This window comes from Coturnix japonica, chromosome 1, assembly GCF_054131305.1.
Source record: "Coturnix japonica strain WE chromosome 1, WE-NBRP24, whole genome shotgun sequence".
Taxonomy (NCBI): Eukaryota; Metazoa; Chordata; class Aves; order Galliformes; family Phasianidae; genus Coturnix; species Coturnix japonica.
In genome coordinates, this window is record NC_140663.1 from 172219581 (window position 1) to 172236434 (window position 16854).

General features: G+C 40.0%; 1 protein-coding gene across 47 annotated transcripts in view; it reads right to left on the reverse strand.

Moving 5' to 3' along the window:
- Positions 1-6530: 6530 nt before the first annotated feature.
- Positions 6531-16854, reverse strand: part of DLG2 (discs large MAGUK scaffold protein 2) — a 959079-nt gene continuing 948755 nt past the window's right edge. For 46 of the 47 annotated variants that reach the window (XM_085536516.1, XM_085536515.1, XM_085536514.1 and 43 more), the window contains 4 exons: positions 16482-16654; positions 15658-15767; positions 10465-10556; positions 6531-9347 (listed from right to left, as the gene is read on the reverse strand). In XM_085536516.1, coding sequence (XP_085392642.1) covers positions 9241-9347; positions 10465-10556; positions 15658-15767; positions 16482-16654 — 482 coding nt within the window. In that variant the 3' untranslated portion in view covers positions 6531-9240. The remainder of the gene's footprint in view (positions 9348-10464; positions 10557-15657; positions 15768-16481; positions 16655-16854) is intronic. The other variant, XR_014942266.1, reaches the window with a different exon arrangement.

The window sequence follows — 16854 nt, forward strand, 5'->3', positions numbered from 1 at the left end:
AGTCACCAAGGGCAAATATAAATCCTTGGCTGTCTTTCTATGGAAAGCTTGGGAACACTCAGCTCTAACTGCTGTCAAGAGAACTGGTTCCTAAACAGTCTTAACTTCCAGCAACCAATGGCTCTACTCCAGCCAAGGTGGCAAACCCTCTATGAAATATTAATTCGTAGATATGTACTCTCCCTGTGAGTCAAAATGTTGCAGAAACACATGTACGTGTGTGTGTCTGTGGGGAAGAGCAAAACTTCAGATATTCATTGCAGCCAGTAGAGCTGGCTAAAGGAGATGAGTTTGGGATGCCTGTATGGATGGGCTCTTCAAGAAACACTTGTGAGCAATTAAATCATGTCTTGAGTGCACAAAGTCATCAGGCACACATTGTGTTGCTTCCAGGCTTTGATTTCTGTACTAAGAAAGATAGCTGCTATATCCAGGGAAGAAATTTCTGATCAACAGGGACTTGTCTCCATGGGCAAAGGCTCCATTAAAACTGGCTTTTTTCATAAGTCTATGAATTACCACTAGCCTTCTCCCCTGTCTTTTATTTCAGGTTCTTTAGGGGCCTTGAAAATGAGTTTTCATCCTACCAAATGTTATACTCAGAGACCCTTCAGCCTCCATCTGACTCTGCTGGTTAATGGGAGACATTCCCTGTTTTACAGCTTATATCACACCTATCAGAAACCTGCTGTAGTTGATGAGATTACTACCCCCCTTCCTATGCCAATGTAACTTACCTCAGTACATTGTACATGCACACCAAATCCAATCCCTCTATGAGCTGAGCTCAGGTGAGCACCTATGCTTGTTTAGTTGGAAATACTCATTCTGCTGATTGCTTTGGAGTTGGGGATCTGCAGGGCTTTTCCCTAATTAGTGGACACAGACTCAGAATATTGTTTTCCTTCTCATTTAGGATCTTTAGAATATGATAATGTGGTTGCCATTCAAAAAAGAGGCTCTGGAATTATCTTGTGAAGTATGCTTACCTATGGCAAAAGCTTGCTCTATTAAAGGATTATGGACAGATTAGAAGCTGAATGCTTGGAAAATATTTGCCATTACTCAGCAACTGAATCCCAGAAGATCACATCTAACACTGACAGTAAATACACAACCAGAGGGGGAAAGTGGGTGCCTGTCTAAAACCACTGCTGCACGTAGACAATGACTGGAATACAAGACAAACATCTGATCTCGGGTCCTTGAGGTTTGTTCTTTGAGTCATCCAGTTGACAGCATTCAAAATACCTTTTATTAGAAAAAGAGAGAAATAAATGGTTGTTTGACATCAGTTTGACACTGTTAGTACTTAAGCATGGTGAAAACCGTGCCATTTTAGCCCTGAGCCTTGACATTCAAGATAATGAACAGGTTTCCAGCATCTTAGTGCTTTTCTTTCATGTTTAAGCCTCATCCCATCTCTTTGCAGCTTAAGGACATGCAAATTTTAATTTACAGCTGATTCAGTTTTTCAGTTAGCTTGCTGCTTGCAAGGCAAAGTTTTTGGAAGTGTCAGAGAATTAGTGTGTGGCAGGAAAGCCGTAAGACATAGGTTAAAGTTCTTTACCTTCTGTATTCAGTGGAGCAAATGCCAAATTCAGACTTGTTATTCAGCCCAGGACTTAGCTAATAAGCTGGTGTAGTGTAGGAGTCAGCTGTGTACTGCTTTTCTGCTGGTGTTGTAGCAGCCCTATTACTATTATGCTAACAATATATTAGACCTAATTCATTTCCATGCTTGCCAAGACCTGCTTTTGCTTAGATGGAGGGCTAATGAGCAGTTGACAGAAGTTAATGAGCTTCTGCAATAAGTATTTCTTTCTTTCTTTTTTTTTTTTTTTTACTAAATACAATTAGGTATCTCTTCTAGGCACTGTGCTCTGCCTCCTTGGGATATTCCACACCATTAACACCCCAGTATGCCAAGGTGGATTGTCTCCATCAGAAAGTGCCTGCAGCAGATGATGCTATCCAGACCAGCCTTCCTTCACAGAGCTCTGCCCTGGCCCACAGCTTTCCAAAGCGGATTGGACACCAGTTCAGCTCTGGTTATTGTACTGGTGGTCAGTCACCCAGTTCTGCTGCTCTACATTTGTGCTGTCACCTTCCTCACAAGAGTGGGCAATGCAATAGCACTGTAGACGAGTCCTGCTCTGGTTGGTCTTTTACTATCCTTGTGTCACCCAAGATTTCTGATAGTAAAGATTGCTGTCTAGATTACTGGTGGGGAAAAGGATTTGATAAGTGTCCAGGGATTTAGGAACTGAAGCTTCATTTTCCTGCTCTCTCACAGGTGACATAGGGACCCAGGTATCACTCACTGTCTTGCTGTGTGACAAAGTGAGATGATCATAGTGAAATGAATAACTTGCTTACGCTGGGTGAGTAGCTGAACTCCTTTGGAAGCTGGTGTCAAGTGGCTGTCCCATGACAAACTTGGCACCCAGTTGTACCTGCACATAGAAGTACTGCCCAGCTCCCTTGTAACTCTGGTCCCAAATACTTTTTCAAACTGGATCACAGTGTATTTCAAGCTACAGTGATGTGATTTGACAATTGAGTTGAGAGACTTGTCTGGCTGTGTGAAGTGACCATTAAGAGCTAGTGGACGGATGAGAGAAGGTCCCCATCCAGGACATGCTCCATGCCTGGCAAAGTCTGGCACCACTGTCACAGCATGCCCAGATTTCATGTATTTCCTGTTTCCCAGGCATTTTACAAAGCTTATCTTCCATGTTTTGCTGATTTCTGCAGAATCTAGTCTGGGGAGTTAGTTCAGGTTTGCCCAGAAACAGGGTGAAGAAGAAAGCACTTCAAGAGAGGCTGCTTTTTAATGAAGAGCCCACCTATGGACTGCTTTGTACAGTGCTGCTCAGGAAAGTGACTTCACTTTGTTGCTACAGTTGTTGGAGCAGTAACTTACTGCTGTGAAAAATCTCTCATTAAACAGGCTGCCATCTCAAATAATAACTCACTTTTTTTTTCTTTTTCTTTCTCTTCTAAGTTATACTCATCTGCATATCAATGTGAGCTTTTGTTTGGATTTTCTTTGCACTTCTGAATCTACTTGAGAACTCTAAAGCATCACAATGAACACTTAGGTGATTAACCATCTTTGTCATTATGCACATAAAGCTCAGCTGGCAGAATTTGTCTCCTCACAGAGCCAGTTGTAGCTCCCAGAGCCATATGGAAGCTCTGCAGTCCTCTGCAAGCTGAATTCTGCGTGTCATAAACAGTGTATCTGTCCTATTTCTACTGAAAATTCACAGTGTTCACGTGGCCTCCCCAGAGCCCACAAGGCATCTGCAAAGACTCTCCTGGGATGTCCAGCAGCCAAGGTTCTTGGGCTGCTGGGACCCCATTGCACAACTGAAGATCAGGCTTTGTTAAACGAGTTGCACGCACGTAACTATTATAGTACTTATCCTGATAGCTGTGGTGTGAGAAACAAGGAAAGAAATCATGAATTAAAAGAAAAAAAAAGTTAATAGTTTTCCAAGATGAAGAAATGTGATAACATTAGAATATTTGTAACATTAGTTCATCGGAGTGCATCTTCTTGGCGCTAACTCTCACATGGCTTCAAAGCCAAAAAAGGAAAACAGTGCAAGAAAGGAAATTTTCCTTATCTTCAATTATTCTCGAAGCTACCATCCCACTTTCAGATTTCTGCCTCTCGTGTGTGGTGAATGTGATAGAGTCTCAAGACACGCTTATAATAAAGAGCATATTTGAGAGCATATTCCTTTTTTTTCTTTTTTTTTTTTTTTTTTCTTTCTATTCTGCTTTAAGGAAAAAAGACAAATTATGCCTTGTGAGGAAGCCATTTGCTATAAAGTGTAAAAATGCTTTAATATTAATATTTTATAATAAAATTCATGACATATTTATAAACACTCTATCAAGCATTTACAACTGAACCACAGCTGAGAGCTTGGAGTGGAATAAATAAGCAAGGACACGGCTAGTATGAAATATACATCTTGAATTTATAATTGTGTGTGCTTTATTCTTTACACAAATGGAATGGATGCGCAGAGTATTTACACATAACAGGAGTGTAAGCTGGACAGGGTATTTTGTAAACTCCAGTTCAGATTCTGAGTACTCCACACTACAGCTGGACTGAGAAACATCCTGCCAAAGAGACGCGCGTTGGACAGAGCGGCACACTGTGTGCAGCCTGTTGCACTCAGAAATTTGGGCTGACTGATTCAATTTTAGGAATACAAATCCAGAAATGAAAAGGTTGCTATCCCACTAAGAGCCAACAGTGTTGCTTTTTAAGAAGTATTATTCTTTTTTTCTTATTTTTTTTTTCAATGATCTTGCCTAAATGCTGGCTATTGCCCATCGCCAAAAATGCTGTTCTACACCAGAATGAGGTACCTGGGCTGTAGGTCAGGGCCAGAGGTGTAAGCTGCTAACACAGGGTGAGAGATGATGGCTCGTGTCTTACACTCCTCACCTTATAGACAGATTCTCAAAAGAGCCAACAGGGCAGCGGATCCTATTGCTCTTGGTAAGATGTTGGTGGGTATGAAGCCTTCTGAAAATTTGGCCATGGTGCTTGGCCAACGGGGTATCTTTGTGTTCAGCAGTTTCACTGCACCTGCCTCAAAAGGATATTTGTCCAGGACGTAGGCCTCTAGGTGGTACAGTAATATGGGCAGTAAATAATGGTGCAAAGTGCTGAGCTTCTGTTAGTAATGGGGCCTTGGTGCTTTAGAATGATGCTAAAGAACTCATGTAACAGAGAGGATGGATGTGTAACTTTAGGTGGCATAAATGGGATGGACTTGTCCCTGGAGACATTCAAAGTCAGGCTATATGAACTCTGAATAAGCTGACGGAGTTGTCGGTGTCTCTGTTCATTGCAGGGAGTTGGACTAGATGGCCTTTAATGGTCTCTTCCAACAATTCTATGATTGTATGAAACTGATGGAGTGACCATAATTCCACTAGCAGAAGATCCAGGCTGGCTATGTGTTGAGTAGGTTTTAGCTGTTTACTGTTAACTTTGATGCTGATTTGTGCTTTAAAATATCCTGCAAAGGAACAGTCAGTTTGTTTCTAACATACTGACAACCTCATTCTTCTGAACTAGCTGACAAGATGTCTTGTTTTTTGATGGAACAGGAAAATACATTTATTTTACCAAGGCATGCATGGGCCTGAGCACATGGATGCAGTTGCACGGTGAACTGCATGCATGACATGGCAGACAAAATGCTGAAGAAATGCTGAGGTTAAATGTTATGAACAGGAAAAGACCACTTTTCTGTGAACATGGCAGATATTATGGCTTTAAATCTGCAGCTTAAAAAGAAACCATGACTTCTGTGCATTAACACTATTTCTCTACATGTGTCCTCTTGTGTTGTCACTCACTGAATCCTCTGGTTAGGGAAAAAAATAAAAATAAAAAGAAAGAAAATAGGGAAAACCAAAGCGAAAATACAATTTGACTGACTGCTTATGAGCAAGTAACAGCGAAGGTATGAAACCAACAGTTTCTCCATAGAAAACCAATGTAAATAGATTGGTGGATGTTATATAGCTAGAACACTGTCTCTGGCTCGTAGTGGTTGTTAGCTCTGGTTCAAGACTGCTCTCCAGGACTTGAAATTTCAGTGCAACGGAGAGATTTCTTATCCTTGACTTTCACAGAGTGGTTCCAAGGACCCTATCCACACCGGAGCATCAAACCATGCTAGCTACAAACACAATTACATCACAGAATATTATTCTAGAAACAACCTTTACTACCAAATAAATAACAAAGCGCTAGCATGGACAGGGTACCTCTGTAGGAAGGGGAATTAAGCAAGAAAGAGGCTCTTTCACTGGTTCATGGCCAGACCATGAGACCAATAAAGAGGGCCTTTTCACTGAGCCCTGTTAGCAAGCTCTCAATGAGTCAGTGCATGGAAGATGCTTTGTGGCAAGGAGAAATAAATAGTTTGTAATATTGCACATCTGCACAAATCTAGCAAGATGTCATTTGTGATCATTCATGGGTGGACAAAAAGACGCTGTAATTTTGGTTCTGCTTTGACCCTATGGTGCTACACACTGTGCCAGAACATGAGAAATAGCACCAGGGATGTGATCTGGCACTTTTCCTAAAGGGTCCAGCATTTGCATTTGTCTCATGTTTAGATGCTCGCTAGTCATTTACATGGACAGAAAAGAAATCTGATTACTCTAAGCTGTGTTAGCACCAATATGGTCTCAGGTGCCGACTGCTGTGGGTCGTGGGTTTGAACATTTTAATATATATATATATATATATATATATATATATATATTTTTTTTTTTTTGCACCAGATGCAATTTTGCACGAATCTTATGTTTCTCTTCCTCCTCCTATTACCACCCAGTATGATCTGAGCAGCTGCAATGCAAAAATGAACTGCAGCTCTGAGGATGCTGAAACGTGAAACGCAAAACGCCAACACACAAAACAAATGGGAGAACAAGTCCTAAGGGAAATAAGACCTCTTACTGCTTCTCTTGGCGAATTGTTTTTAAATATAAGTTTTATTTAAAAAAAAAAAAAAAAAGAAAAAAAAAAGAAAAAAGAAAAGAGAAGTGCAGTGGTAACTCTAAATTGGAAGCACAAACAACAGACAGGGAAAAATAAATAATGTTACTACAGTAACCAAGGACTGATGGAAAAATTGATTGTACTCAGCCATAGTGTTATTGTTCACCATAAAGCACAGCACATGACAAAGCAAAACAGTTACTAGAAGGATAGTACCGTAAAAGGCTGCATGCTGAACTAAGAAACAAATAAGCAGGTGTGACTGATTGCTTAAAAACAGAGCTGAAAATTAGAATGAAGTTCCTGCTTTAGGATACTTGGTTTTTCAGGTCCAGTGGGCTATTTCCCAGTCTGGGGCAATAGTACTTTGCCAGCATGAAAAAATCCATGGCATCCAAAGATCTGGGGTCACTCTGTGGATTTCTGCAGAAATATCCAAAATCTAAGCTTTCATTCATTTATATGTTGTAAAAAATGTTTCTAGCCCTTCTGGTTACTAAGCTCTTTTGGAGACTTAACTGAATTCCTTGTATATAAATCTGCACTGGCCAGGCAAGAGATATAGTAGTAAAAGAAGTGTGAACTTCTCAAAGTTACCGTAGCTGGGCAGCACGTGAGGGGCCACTTCAGGGCCACCAAAATGCCCACATGTTTAACTATGTCACCACTGGTGGCTATATTACAAACATCCAGCTCACGTCATCCTCTGGAGAGGTTGGCTGGGTACGCCTGTCAGCCGGACAGGTGCAGAACTGTCAACTGCAAAGAGACGAGTTACTGAGGAGTTTGTTTAGCGTTTGCCCTTAAAACGTCCTTAAACATTAGGGTTGCTGAAGCCACCAGCTAATAAGTGTTAGACTGCTGCAGTGTGGCAGGCAGGACATTGTGGGCTTTCTTTAAGACTTGGTCCAGCAGCAGCAAAGGCAATTCAGCTTACTGTCATTGTATCTCTTGCAGTTGTCCCCTTCTGAGAATGAAGAATGAAATCATATAGAAAAGAAGGGCAATATGAAACAAGGAGATAATACCTCCCGCTCCCCTCCTCTGCACCCCAAACTGCAATTCCACAGACTTTCCCCAAATCCCTTGCAATGTCCATTGCCTCAGTTTTTGCTTTTAAGACCCTTGTTGACTGTGAAATGAATGAAGATACAAGTTAGTTGGTGACCTGCCTGCCTACAAAAAGAGGAAAGATCAAATACTTTTGGTATTTCCCTTAAGAAACAGGAAGAATCATAAAACATTTTTTTTGGGGTGATGTGTAGTAACTGCACTCGAGCACTGACATCTTGCTTCTGAGAAGTCATCCATTTCAATTGAAAGATGCATTATCCTTTTGTGTTCAGAAAAGGTCCTGCAGGGCAGTCAGTTCAAGAGATCTTTCCACAGGAGTTCATCGTGATTAAATAGAGGCAAGGGAGAGGATTAGATTGAGAGAAAAACAATCAGACAACTACAATTTAAGGAATTATCTTGCTTATGATTAGTAATAGAGAATTTGTTACAGAAAAGGGATAATGCAACTTGGTGGTCCTCTTTACATTTTACAGTCACACAAGGGTGTAAATATTTAATCTTTCAGTTAATTAATCTTTACAAAATATCTCACAAAAACATTTTTTACCTATAGAAATTAGTTTCTATACATCAATATATTTTTATTTTTATAAATTATTCCATCTTTAAGTGCCTTCTATCAATATAAATGATAAAATAGACAATCAAAAAATTTAAAGCGTTTCCCAGTTGTATCCCTCCTCATCAACATAGGTGCTGTGAATCCTCATACTTGTGTGTGTCCATGTGCGAATGTATTTGTGTGCACATATGTGTGATGTGAAATGCTTCCATCCTCTCTCACCCCCAAAATCCATTAAAATAAACTATATTGTTATTAGTTCCTGATGCAGTAGTGTTTCCAGAGGGGAAAAAAAGAAATGCTTGACTTGGTTTCAGAAATCAAAAGATGTGCATAGTTACCAAAGTCGAGGTGTACCAACTACAAATGTGCAATGACAAGCTTAGAACAGGATCCACCTCCCAGTCAAGTCAAAGACAGTCCTACCAATGACTTCAGTAGGAAGTGGACCAAGAACTCTGAGCTTGATTTTGCAAGGTGCGTGTGGCCCTGATCTAGCAGAACGCTGAAGCCCGTGCTTAGCTTTGAGCACATGAATAGTCCTACTGGAACGGATGGGACTGAATGGCATAGGGAAGGATTACAAGTAACTCCAAGTCAACGGGCTACTCACATCTGTAGGAACTGGGGTCAAGTGCTGAGCGCCTTGCAGAATCAAGCCCTATATGAGGTTCAAGAGCTGGGAACTTCTCTTTAAAGCAATCAACACACTGAGCTCAGCCATTGAAATTGATCAAAATGTCCGCATGGGCACAAGAGGTGGCGAGCTCCCCTTGACAGAGGGTCTCCATGTCAAAAGTTTATACCTACAACTGGTGCTTTCAGCACACAACAGATTTGCTTTATATGGTAGAAGTCTTTTTGTTCCTACCCTTTGACCCATCAGTGTCCTTCATGGCTTCAAACACTTTGTGTTGTACATTCATCAAAATTCACATTGACTGCAAAGAACATAAATGCAACAAAAACAGAAAAGCTTCCAAATAGTATATTATAGTTTTCTTCTAAATATTCTCCCGTCGTAATCAGAGGTGCAGTGGCTAATTTATAATTTTTCCTTGGAAGGAATCCAGATGAAAGGCCCAGATTGTTCTTCAATTACAAGTTTGCATTGATTATATATATCTTCTAAGCTATCTCCTTGGACAATAGCTGTAGTAAGAAAACATACCAATACTTCTTTTAATTGATACATTCTACAGCATTTAGTGTCAGCAGATTTTCAATGACATTAGAAGAAATACCACTGTATTATACAGCAGTGTTATTGACTATGGAAAAGTTACACACATTGTAGGTGGCAACAGAGTTCAAACCAATGGCACCGTCCCATGAGAGAGACCCATTCCTTTGCTTATAGTAAAGTGACTGAGCTAGATCTTTGATTTAGAGAACTAGCAGTTCTGTCCCATGCGATAAATTGCACAGGAGGTTGCAAGTCTAACATCCATGTGATTTAGAAGCTAGTAAGTAGCAGCAGATTCACAATCTATTATTTTCACAGAATCATAGAATATCCTGGGTTGAAAAGGACCATAATGATCATCTAGTTTCAACCTCCCTCCATGTGCAGGGTTGCCAATCACTAGTCCAGGCTGCCCTGAGACATATCCTGGAATTTTCCTCACCTGTTGGAAAAAACTCACTTTTGCCGGCCAAAGGAAATTAGATCAGGCTCAAAGTGACTGAAGATATAGCAACAGCAGAAAACTGGAACTGCAGTTCACATTATGTGCACTGCCAGCATATAAAGGGACAAATGGGGGCTTCTGAATGCTATCCATCAGTCCACTGAGCAGTGAGCTGCCTAATTCAGCCCAATGGGGCTGGGATGCAGAACAGGTCTTAAACCTTGCTCTTCTCCAGATCAAGAAGAATATGCCTTTGTCTTTCCCTCTCATGATGCATGTGGGTCCCCTCCAATATGGGATATTCTATGATTCCAGAAGTCCGTGATACCATTGAGCCAATGAGGAATTCTTCTTTGGTCAGCACAAGTGCAACAATTTTATTCATTTTAGCAAAAGTAGATTTGGGTCAGGGAGGGAATTAAATTAATGCATAACTATCCCATAGACCATCAAACATCTGAGGTGCTGAATGCCTTGACTGCACTTGAGCTCAGTGGGAAGCAATAGTCCCATGCTAGGAGTCCTTACTATGGGCACACTACACTGATAAGAAATTTATGCCAGAGAAAGAGCTGATTTGGTATTTTAATAAAATATATACCTTGTGATTTTTTTTTTTCTACTCAATAAGAACATACCTGTAAAATATTCTCCAAATTCTTGTTCTAACTTAATTGCGCGATCATAGGTTTTCTTGGCTTGCTCCTCTGTGAGACGTTTATTCATTTCCCTAGAAACACAAAGGAAGTCATCAAGAAGACTGGATTGTGATTCAGCTTTTTAAAAGATGCACTCAGTTCACCATTGGACTGAGGTACAAGAACCAAGTAGTTAAATTCTTTCACCAGTGCACAATCAGTTCCTGTATTTTATATTTACTTCAATTTTTATGTAGCATAACCTATATTCGCACATTTTCTCTCTATTTCCAGATTCTTCCAAATTTTTATTTTGGGTTCATCACCACTATGTTCCCAAACAAAACATGAGGCCTTCTAACTGAAATGGACACATGGCATCAGGAACCCCTGCCTTAGGGGTCTTAAGGTCTTAAGGTCTGAGCGCTTGGGGCACTCTTGCCTCCAGAGCTGAACATTATGAACCTCCTTTACTACAAGGCCCTCAGCTGCCTGTCTTGGATGAATGAGATTGTCCAAACTGCTGAAATTGAAAACACAGCTTGACTGAAATAATGATTAAAGTTGGGACTGAGCACAGAAGAACTCACAACTCTACAGAAGGAATCCGAGTCATGAGAACATTGTAAACCATGTAGGGATGCCCTAGAAGGACCTGGGGGAAAGATTTCCTTGGCTGAAGTGTGGGAATGCATTCCAGACAGTCATAAGAAATCAAAACAAGACTTTCTAGCAGTTAGAGTTAGAATGAGTTACTTAGTTATATTTTCAATTTCAGTCCTTTCTGTTTAAATTTAGAGATTCCACAGTGTGTCCTGTGGACTCTAAAATGTTTAAAATACCAATAAATGTGAAAATATAGAAATGCCAATAACATTCTATTATTTCAATGGTTTTGTTATTTGATGGAGCGTTTCTATTTCAAGACACAGTATAAATTGCTGTAAGAAATGGGTTGTCTTGTTCATACATGCTCAGTTGTTAATATCACTGTATAAATGCAAAGAATCAAGCTCATAATCATTACTGCCTTACACATATATGCCTGCAGATAGACAAATTAATTAGTAATAATAAATAGAATTTGATTGTTCTAGCATTTTTATAGCTTTGATTCATTTTTCTCAAAACATGAAGGAAATTATCCAAGGCAGCTAGTAGAGCAAGAGAAGTGCGCATCTTGTGTCCTACATAAATCTGATTCAGTGTCTTGTGCCGAATCATATGATTGTGGTAATGAGCTGTATACAGCATGACATATGTGATGCATGTAGGAAATTATGTGCATGATGGTGCATAAAAAATGATCTATGAAGTGCACAACAGTGTGAACTTGCTACAGCTACCTCCTACCCAGCTTCTGAGATCCACCGTTTAGGTTTTTCAGATTGCAGTAGCATTTCTCTAGAAATGACTGAAAGTTGTCTATCCATATAGCTAACCATAACTGGGAACACAGCTTAATGAATCCCTCAGGAAGTACCAATGCAATTCAGAGAGCAGATTAATACAGTGAAGGATAAGAAAGATTTAAATGGAAATTTATGACAGTCATTTGTGGATTGTATAAATAATAGCTTTAATCTGTGTTATACTGCTAATTTTGTAGTACTATTAGTTCTATTTATTGGAAGGATGGCCATTTAATTGAGCTCAGGTTGGCTTCTCATCAGCTGTGCCTACCTGAACACATCTTTCAGTGATTGAATTGAAACTGTGGCTTAGAGTGGGACATAACATTAAACATTTGTATGTAAATGTAACATTTAGCATTTTATCTCCCTCAACCATTATTTTAGTGCTAACAACATCCTCCTTTCATCCAGACATGGTAAATTTCTGAGAAGTCTTTAAGATCTGACTATCAAAAGAAGAAACATAGATACAAACAAGCACCCAAGATAATAAAAGCTTTGAAATAAGCAGAAATGTGGATTATATTTGTAGGTCATAAAATTGCCTTTGGTGTATAACTGTTCTACTTGTATTCATGCCTCTGCCAGTCTTGTCCCTCCAGGAAACGATGGAGAAGGAGGAAGACCCTGATATCCATTGTTCATGATAAATTAAAAATGCTGTCAAACAATGGTCTGTTCTAATTTTTCTTTTTGTTTTTCCTCTTTTAGCCAGGGATCTGCACAGATGGTGAATTAAAAATGCTTGCAAAGAGATGTCCCTCCAGGCAGGTTTCCTAGGGATTTCCTCCTCTATCACTGAAACACTTGTCCAGGAAGCTTCTTCTTTACTTTCAGCTCTCATCCCTGCCATCCAACCACTATCTTCCCTCTTCTAAAGAGAGAGGCTAATTGGAAGATGTCAAAAACGGCTCCTCTGGGATTCAACCTATGATATGTAGTCATGTAGAGCTGGGGAAGGAGGGAAAGGGAAGGGAAGGAAGGAGGGAAGGAGGGAAGGAGGGAAGGAGGGAAGGAGGGAAGGAGGGAAGGAGGGAAGGAGGGAAGGAGGGAAAGGGAAGGGAAGGAAGGAGGGAAGGAGGGAAGGAGGGAAGGAGGGAAGGAGGGAAGGAGGGAAGGAGGGAAGGAGGGAAGGAAGGAAGGAAGGAAGGAAGGAAGGAAGGAAGGAAGGAAGGAAGGAAGGAAGGAAGGAAGGAAGGAAGGAAGGAAGGAAGGAAGGAAGGAAGGAAGGAAGGAAGGAAGGAAGGAAGGAAGGAAGGAAGGAAGGAAGGAAGGAAGGAAGGAAGGAAGGAAGGAAGGAAGGAAGGAAGGAATCCACCAATAATCAAGGTTCAAGTGCAGATGCAAGGTCTTTTAAGAAGATTTTCATTTTTTGATAACTGGCGTGTTTAGGATAATCCTGAACAGCAATCCATCTTTTTTGTCTTTTAGAGTTTTACCTTGCTCTTACAACAACTTTTATCTTGTTTGCATGACCAAGTGTAGTAGTTACGGCAGATTAATCTATCCTGGCAAGCAGATTTTATACAGGTAGGATTCCCAAAATTTTTGCATTGTAGTTAAGACTTCAGCAAAAAGAGAGGGCTGCAAATACAAATTGTCATGAGAAAAACTATGGTGGGGATTTACAGCTTATCTGTGAGAATTGCTCATGTGCTACTTCTTACCCAGGGTACAAACGAGACAGTTTGACTCACTATGAAAATCTGGAAAGTCGCTCTGTATTTATTGAACAAAGAATTCAGTCACATAATGGATTTAGCTTTCTTTGTTCCTACCAGCAATGATGGGTGTTCAGGTTTGCAGAGAAAAGAAGAATTTCTTTCAGTGCATACTGCTAAACAAAATTCTACAAACTCTGTAGGACTGGCTTCCTAATAGGATGCTTGTAATATTTTGCATGTTCATAACTCTTTTCAGTCAATCTGTTCAAGGACTTGCTGTTCTTACAAGGGTTTATGTTATGTTTATGCTGTTTCTTAAGGTTTTATGTTATTGCCACATTTTTGGTTGCATCTAATGTATTTTCAGAGCATGGATTGCATTTGTTTACTACCTTTTTATCACTCTAGATGCAAACTCAGCACTAAACAAATAACGGAAATATTTTATGGGCAGCTGTAAGTGAAGATCTATCTTAAAACAATCAGTGGAGATGGTAGGGCTTCAGACTTCCCTGACCATTCTATCTAGCAAGATAATCAGAATATAACTGAATTGCAGGGCTGGAAGAAATGTCAAGAAGTCATCCAACCCAAGATACCTTTGTTCAGAATGGGGCCATGCAAATGCCACATACTGTGCATCATTCCTTGTAATGTGCACGGACATTCAGCAACCTTATCACCAAATGTCAGGGTCAGAAAGGATGCACATTCAGTCTCATAACACCAAATGAAATCAATATTTTCTTTTTTTCAGCAACATATATGTACATGGAAAGCATGCATTTTATCCTGAGTCTTAACCAGTGTGAAGACCACTACTACCATCTCCTTGAGTTCCACTTCTAGGGTTGTACTCAGAAGACAGACAACACTCAGCTGACACCTCATCCATATGAAGTAAAAGAAAATAATGATCTATTGTCTTCTTACAGAACATCAATATTAGTGCAGCCCACAGCAGAAGTTTCTGATTTTGCGACAGCATTATCCATCCATTCATATTCCTGTGTGATCCATCCAACTGCCAGATGCTTTTCTTCAGTGCTATTGCTTAATTATTCCCTACTTGCACTTGTACAATTCATTTTCTCTCCTTTGTCTGTGCTGAATTTCATCTTACTAATTTTACACTGAATTTTAATCTTATCCTCCAAAGTGCTTTCCACCTTCCTCAGCGCTGAGTCAGTCACAAACTTTACAAGAGTACTGCCCAGTTCTTTGCCCAAGTAATTCATAAACATAACAACTAGTTCCACAGCTCAGGAAATACACTTTCAGGATATCTGTTATCTTCCCAGTGCCACTTTCAGTGACTGAGTGCAGTTGTTCTCATACTCCCTAATGATTCCCTCTGGACTCTATTTCTCTAATCTACTGTTGAGAATGTCCCTTGGAGATGTGTCAAAAGCCAGAATAAAAATCAAGACATAAAACAATTACTGATATCCATCTCTAGATATGAGGAAGTAAGGTCGATTTGATTTGCTCTCAATGCATCTACATTGGCTGCTTCTTATAAAATGTTATCCTTCCAGCTATTTACTTGAGCTACTTTTACTATTCCCTGGATCCCAATATCTTTTTGAGTATTGAAATTAGGCTGCCTGGTGACAGCCTGAAATTGGTGTCTTCTCTTTTCCTTCTTTTAAGGATTGTTTGCCCCACTCCAGTCCTACAGGTCCTTGCCTATCCTCTTACAGACCTTCAAGCAAATAAAGAGCTGATAAGGAAGAACACACAGTGAATCTGACACAGGTTTATCCTCTGCTTTGCTCATGTACGTAGTGACCAAACTACATCCCAAGACTGAATAGGACAAGGTGGGACACATGAATCCTTGGTGAATTTGCAGTACAGGTTGTAGCAAGTGCATTGAGCACTGGTGGGAAGATCTTCATGGACTAGCACCTAAGCCCATAGGTCCCAGTGGGAAAGGTTCAAGGGCAGCTTTGGCTCATTCACTGGGAAGTATTACAATGATTGACATGCATAGAGAGCAAGTCTTCGCTGTTCCCCCATCCTTTTGTTATTACTGGTTTTAGAGACCAGACTAAAGACCTGTTGAGGATGCATTCTGCAAGAAAACAACACTTGGAGGAATTTATACTTACATCAGAGGCTCCCATGATTTAGGCTTAATGAAGATAGCGATGGGATATAGTTGTGCAACTTGTAGTCGTTTGATCGCATTTCCTGACACATCGAGAATACAATGCTTGCCCTGTTGGAAACAGATGAGGATGTGTTCATTTCTCCAGCTTGCTGAAGATCAGCCAAAAGAGGGAAGCAATTCTGTGAGGCAGTGCCCTGGAACATGGCTATGACTGACATACCAGGGGAGGAGGACGCCAGGGCACATGCTCCTCTCCTCTCCCTTTGATTTAGTCCTAATATAAAATGCACACTATAAGATATGAAAGCAAATGTTTTTGTTTTTGTTTTTTAAATTATTTTTTACTGGCATGAGCTCTGGGGTGGTGATGGATTTTCTTCAGAGATGAGGAAAATCAGTTCATAAAAATAATAGCATAGCTATATTCTCTACTGCTTAATTTATTTCTTGTTTGTGTCAAAGACTCTGGATGTCACTTGAGGCAAATTATCTAATCTCTCTGGGCTTCATTCTTTTACCTCTGCGAAAATGAGATAAGTTTATTCATCTGTCGTATAAGGGGTAGAGGGAAGGCTGTTCTGGGGCATATTTGAGGTGCTGTGTTAAATTGCTGAATCTATGGCACTACATCCAGGTATTAGAAGTGCCGAGAATGTTTACTTTCAAAGTTATACACTCTACAAATGGTGCCATTATAAAGCCTGTAAACATTTGGAGGTCACTTTGCACATATTTTATATTTTTGGCATAAATGTGACTGAGATGCAGTGTCACCACAAAATGGATCATGTTGAATGGGCAGTAAAATTGGCATCTACTTACCCTCTCTGCCACGAATCTCACAGACTGGACACTAGTTCCATATAAATTATCATTGTACTGCCCGGCTTCTATAAATTTGTGCTCTTGGATATCTTTTTCCATTTGTTCTCTTGAAATGACAAAATGATAATCTCTTCCATCCACTTCATAGTCACGCTTTGGTCGTGTGGTATCTGCATGAAACAAAGATAGGGGATCAAGAAGTCTGTAAAAACAATTCATGCAAAAATGCATTAATTAACATTAGCAGTGGACAGTGCCATTAGTGGAGGTGCTCCACATCTGGGAGTACTTTTTGGCTACTAATTTTTTTTTTTAATGGAGTTATGACAATGAGGCTGTCATTTTACAGTAATATCTTCTAATGCTTACC